This window comes from Echinops telfairi, unplaced genomic scaffold, assembly GCF_000313985.2.
Source record: "Echinops telfairi isolate 266 unplaced genomic scaffold, ASM31398v2 ScPeMD7_2565;HRSCAF=3150, whole genome shotgun sequence".
NCBI lineage: Eukaryota > Metazoa > Chordata > Mammalia > Afrosoricida > Tenrecidae > Echinops > Echinops telfairi.
This window is the reverse complement of record NW_022106463.1, coordinates 7,381,283-7,387,406: the sequence shown is the minus strand read 5'-3', so window position 1 is coordinate 7,387,406 and position 6,124 is coordinate 7,381,283. Positions and strand designations below refer to the sequence as shown.

The 6,124-nt window shown below is 48.2% G+C and overlaps 1 protein-coding gene across 5 annotated transcripts in view; it reads left to right on the top strand.

Annotated features, from left to right (window-relative positions):
* PAN3 (poly(A) specific ribonuclease subunit PAN3) overlaps positions 1-6,124 on the top strand; it is a 94,124-nt gene that overhangs the window by 1,298 nt on the left and 86,702 nt on the right. For all 5 annotated transcript variants that reach the window (XM_004715143.2, XM_045294017.1, XM_045294016.1 and 2 more), the window contains exons 2-3: positions 903-969; positions 3,680-3,750. In XM_004715143.2, the coding sequence (XP_004715200.1) occupies positions 903-969; positions 3,680-3,750 (138 nt within the window). The remainder of the gene's footprint in view (positions 1-902; positions 970-3,679; positions 3,751-6,124) is intronic.

The window sequence follows — 6,124 nt, the reverse complement described above, 5'->3', positions numbered from 1 at the left end:
TTTTTTTTAAAGAGACAGTTTAACTAACTTATCAATTCTTTGGACTACCCACTGTGTGATTCACAATTTCAGGTGCTTTTCATAGACTTGTATTTAAAGCAACTCTAGGACCCCCCCTCCTCCCTTCCCCCCCAGCATTGAGTGACAGGCTCAGGGTGACAAAAGTGCAGACCAGAGCTGGGATTTGAATGCAGAGCTTATCACAGACGGCTGAAGGCAGATAGACAGAATTCACCTCTGAGATGAGGACCCAGCAGCCTTGCAGGATGGAGAAAGCCGGGAGGCAATGGTGTAGGCAGCCCAAGTGGATGTTGACTCCTAGTGAGGCGCCGCCGCCGCCGCCCCATTGCTGGAGCTGTACAACTTTATGGGAACAGACAGCCTTGTCTCTTTCTGTTGTAGAGGCTGGTGGATTTGAAGTGCCAAGCACCTAACCCACAGTGCCACCAAGGCAAGCAAGCACAGCATATACTTACAGAATAGGCGAATTGTATAGGCTCTGTTGTAAGGTGCTTGGAGTATATTATGCATTGGAAGAGGATATTAGAACATTTATTGACTTCGTATAGAGTCAGTATCTCTTGAATGGATCCTGAGACTTCTATTCCTTTAAGGTGTCTTCTTCCAGCAATATAAGGAATTTTTTTTTCAATATAAGGAATTTAAGGAAACTTAGCAGTTGTGTGTCTTGCCCAGACTAGTAAGTTAAGGGAATGGAATTCAAGCTGGATCTGCAACTCCGGCTTTAAGTAACTTGCTCTGGAGAAAAGGTTCATCCGATGTGCCATGGTGGGTTCTGGGAGGTGGACTGGAGGGGAAGAAGCCAAGAGAGGCAGCCTTAAGGTAGCTGCTCTTCAGTGTGTGTTCTCAGTAACGTGTTGTGTGCACGTTTCCCTTTTCAGAGAATGACGAATAGCAGCAGCTCACCCAGCCTTCTCAGCGACAGTGCCAAGCCATATGCAGGCCACGGTAAGACTCAGCACACTCTCAAGACACTTAGATGCGTGGTAGACATTCTGGAAGAGGTAGCCGCGTATAAGAAAGGCAATGAACTAGAGATACCGGTTTCTCCCTCAGAGCTAGCTCTGAGATAAAGGTCTGTGCCTTCCCCATATCTCTGTGTCTACACACACACACACATCTATGAAACTAAGTCAAAAAGTGTTGCTAGTGGGGCTTTCGTTCAGACACGCACAGGCTCGTTCCAAGCAACACGTGTTGAGACATGTCTGTGCCACCAGTGGATGGCGGCAGGCAACACTCTCAGGAATACGCCTGGCTTGTTCTCCTCAGGGGGCCTTTCAGAAAACACATCCAGTCCAAACAGTGGCTTCCGAGGTCATTCTGCGGGGTCAGTTCAATTCACCACAGAGGCCAGCTTAGAGGGTGATGGCGAGAGCGCTTTGGGATCCCATAGGAGCCCCCTTGATAGATTTTCTCTAAGGTCACAAGATTATCACAGACACTTTCAGGAACTTTTTAGAAAATGCTAAATTGCATTGGTGGAAAAAAGGCCAGGAACTGTTGAACTGAGGAGTTTTAAAATAATTTTTCTCATGATAATGTACCCACCTGCTTGCCCTTCCAGGTGGCAAGGTTTATCGACTGAGAATGTAGTTGGAAACCTACCACCCTACAGCCCTGATCTTGCCCCTTCAGACTTCCTGTTCCCAAAATTGAAACATTGGGAAGGAGCCCAGTCTGAGCCCCTCCAGGATGTCCAAGCGCCATTGTGTCCTGTCAGCTGAAGGGTTAGAAACACTTCCAGAGGGCATGGACCTCGAGGGAGGGCACCTCAAGAAAATAGCCTCACAGTTCGTTTCTTTAGTTTATTAAAGATTTCTACTTGTACACACTCACGTGTAACATAGTACACATCCTGTTTTATTGTATCGTGAGTGTTTATCCAGCACGGGATTCCATGTTTTTGTTTCATGGTTTACTTACCTCTCCTCTCCCCTCCCCCCTTTAAAAGTGATGACAATTTGATGAGTTTATGTGTGCGTGTTTGTGTTGATAGCTTGGGCTATTCCTTTTGAATGTTTTGTTAGGAAGTAGAAGGAACTGTTTCAAAGGTTGTGCGCACACATTTGGATAGAGAACCTCCAGGTTTCTCTGTGTAGCCATTGTAAGAGTCACTGTACACAGGTGGCTTTTGCTCGGGAGGTGGCAACTGAGCTGCAGTCCACTGCACCGGTCAAGTGTGTTCACGGCCACGGGTCGTTGTGAGAATCAGCATTTTACACTCATTGTTCCCTGTGATGGATTCCTGGAGGGTGTTCTATCAGGCCTCCATGCTGTCTGCAACTGTCAACCTGGGTTTCTTCTGCTGTTAGAAAAAACATCAACATTTTAACATCGAATAAATAACGATCTTTTACTCACTCACTGCCATGAAATTACTCATAACCACCCCTATAGGACAGATTAAGAACTGCCCCCGTGGGTTTCCAAAATTGTAACTCAGTACTGGAACCTTGAGCCTCAACTTTCTGTCAAAGAGTAGCGGGGTGGCTTCACACTGCTGCTCTACCGGTTAGCAGCCCAGTATGTAACCCACCACAGCACTGGACTCGTCATACTGTCCTTAGCCTTCCCAAGCATGCCCATCTAGTTTCAGTACTGACTTTATAGTAATAGCAAAGATGCAGAATGGATTTACTTAAAATACTGCCTTGTTTTTAAATGCCTTCCATATAAAATGATTCCTTGCTCTTTTATTAGGTGCGTTCACCTTGCATGTGATTAATCACTTAGTATGAAATGAGTAGCATCAGCTCGACTAATGTTAATTCCGGTGAAAGACTGGGTCATGAAATGAAGCAGCCGGCTGTGTGTGCCGCACCCTGATGTCACCGGAGGCGCCTTTGAACGTGCGCCTTGAATACGGTTTTTCATGATGTCACAGATAGCTTCATTAGACTCACAACCACGAAAGGTGAACTAAGCTCAGGAAGGACATCAGCTAACTAACCCAGTGTCGCCCAGGTGCACCTTTTCAGAGACTTCACCTTCAGGAAGGCAAAAATAACCTACAGTATAGTTCTGCTGCCAGGTGCTGAACCTGTAAGCGATTTGGGTTTTCCATTTGTTTTGAGACATTTATTTAATAGTTCCACCTTCAAAGCTGTCGTAGCAAGTTACCTTGCTCACTTCAAACATTTGGTGACCAAAGTCAGTCGAATGGGTGAATCTGGAGCATTGTGAGGCTCCACCCCGGTCCAGGTCACCTTATGGGGACTTCCCACCTCTCAGGTTCTGGTCACGGTTTGATCTCAGGAGCACAAGTCCTTTTTTCATAAAAACCAAACCAGAGCCACCAAACCATGCCTGACTCACAGGGACCTAATGGGCTTCCTCCCTCCCTTTGTAAATATACACACTCCCAGTAACATGGCTAAGAGTCTTGGTATTGATGTTTGCTTCATTCTGATTTTTGGTTCTAAGCAAAAGCCCTGATGTGTGTAGCTTCTTACTAAGTAGATCACCGAGTTCTGCCTGAGCGAGTGTACCCACTAAGGAGGTACATTGCACAATCGGGACCTGAGGCCCAGAGTTGCAGCAACACCTGGGCATAAGCTTGCTGCTGTTGCTACTCTTTTAGTTAGGAGTTGTCACTCAGTAGATGTGTGGGTTACCTGAGTTGGCTGTTTAGAAACTTGTGTTACTTACCTTCCAGATGCTCTCCCTTCACCTGCTTCATCCTTGTTTAATGACTTTGGTGCCCTCAACATCTCTCAGAGGAGAAAGGTAGGTGAGACCTGGAGTCCTGTGACGGTCAGTAGAACCTGGAGGGGGGTGGGGGTGGTGGGTTTGACTGACAGGATGCCAGCACTGTGGGAGGTGCAAGCGGGCTTCTGATGGCTCCGCTGCCAGGTTTCCCCGTTTTCTTACTCTAAAACTCATCAGTGGAGTTGGACTTGATTTTGCGAGGTCCTGGAATGCCAGGGGATGCTTGTGTGGTACATGAGAGGCTGGGCCCCGCCTGCTTTGGGCCTGTGTTAATGCGCGCTGTGTGCACATCCTGGTTGTATCTGCTCTCAGGGTCGCTGGGGCAGACGTGAACACCAGGCCGCCAGCCTCTCCTCTGTCCGCTTTGCCCAGGTTCCAAAGATTCTCTCCAAATGTGAACGCCTCACGCCAGCATTGCCAGTCAGCCTCACCTCCCGTCATCTTTCGCAAGTGACCCAGCTGCTTATTAAAAAACAACCCCCCCAAACAAACAAACCCCAAAAACCTTAAAATGTATTCAGATTAGCCATTGAACTTTATTGATAGTTGAGGTTGGTAGCCCGTGGGTGGCTCTCTGAAGTATTTGGTGGGGGTGTGAACCCCGGATTTCTCTGCATGTCAGTGAGTGCTGCTGTGTGAGTGGTGGTGCCGTCTTCCAGAGGATGGCCTTTCTGGTTAGGGCCAGTAGCAGTGAAGGTTGGTCAGGTGGGTGTACATCTGGTGGACATAACTGAAGTTGAACATTCCGTTTCCTAAGAAATGATAGAAAAACTCAAGACATTCTAGAGATACTCGTAACTGAGGGGTACTTAGAAAGAATCCAATCAGAGAGCAGTATAACCTAAACCACAGAAGCTAATACCCATCCACCTCGTGCTCCCCCACCCCCAATCTAAGCCTACACCCATTGAGTTGATTCCCTGTAGGACAGAGCACCCCATGTTTCCGACAGCTCACATTCTGGCTAGCAGCTTAACACACAATCCCACCAGGGCTCCTAGATGTCTATATATTCTACAGGATACGCAGTAAATTACATTGGTACCTCAGGTTCTTAGGAGTAGCCCCATTTGGCAACACAGATGGTAACAGGCAGGAGGTGATTGCACGGTACGTTGTAGGCCACTAGAACTGATCAGCTGAAACATAGATCATGGACTCTTCCCATCAGTACGGTCTGCTACTTTTAAATGTTTTGTCTCTCAACCCGTAGATGAGGGGTAAAGTGCAGCTGGGCTTCAGCCTACCGTCCATTGACAGTGGTGACCCGTGATGGGGGCCAGAGCCTGCCAGTGTGCAACGGGAGACTGGAAGATTACCTGGGTCTCACTAGTGTAGGGGATAATTGAAAGCCCTTTATTAGTCATAGCCGCCCCCCAGTAGCTTTTTCACACCCTCACAATAGTAAGTAATGAGTCAGTGTACTAGGGAGCTCTTCTGATGTTTGCATGGAAGAGAAATGAAGAGCGAGGAATGAACCCTTCACAGTGTCGGCCAGAACGAGAGGTCGGTACCACGCATCTTGGCGTGAAATACAGGCTCCCGAGTTACTGGCATACATCTTTGAGAAGAGAGTGAAAGTTCCTGGGCCTTGGAAAAGGGAAGCTCACTGCCCATGCTTTGTGTTTTGTGAAATGTAGTGACATCTGTGTTTGGAGAGATGTTACCATGTGTCCCATGGGGCAGGCGGGATCTCGGGGTGAGCACGCTGCCTGGTGGCTTCGGGGCCCGTCTAGGCCATGCTCTTTCATCTATGGAAGGACGAGTGGGCCTGGAGATCACCAGGGAGCCTCTCACCCTTGAAGTTCATTATCTGTCAAAATGCAGAGTATCCACGGTCTGTCTTGCGGTTCACGTAGCACAGCTTTGCAGCCGAGGACTGGGCCTGTGTCCCCTCCTGCAGGGGTGAGCAGGGTTGGCGCACATCTGCTGCTTTCATTGGAAAATGGGGAGAGCCGAGTTGGGAAAGGTCACAGGGGCTGTCAGAAAGGGTGTATAAAAACGGGCGTTTTCCCTCTGGCTTTTTGTTCCCCCATAAGTCCTTGGATGTCACATACGGTGAAGTGAAGGCCCATGAAGACTGCTTGCTTTCCTTGGGTTGTTACAGTGCACAGTAGCCCCTCAGGCCTCTGCCAGTGTGAGGTAGTGGACCAAGAACCCAAACCCACTGTCACTCAGCCTCTCCGGATGCAGAGTTATGTAACGATCTACAACTCCAGGCTTTTCTAAGCCAGCTGTGATTGTTTTATTTCGTAACATTGGAGAGCAGGTAGTTATACCCTACTTACCTACTGCTTCATCGCTAATTAGGTAAATGGGTTATGAAATCTCTGTCAGGCCATGTCGCCGGTATGTCCCTATGGGGATGTGAATTACCAGGGCCGGATCTGCT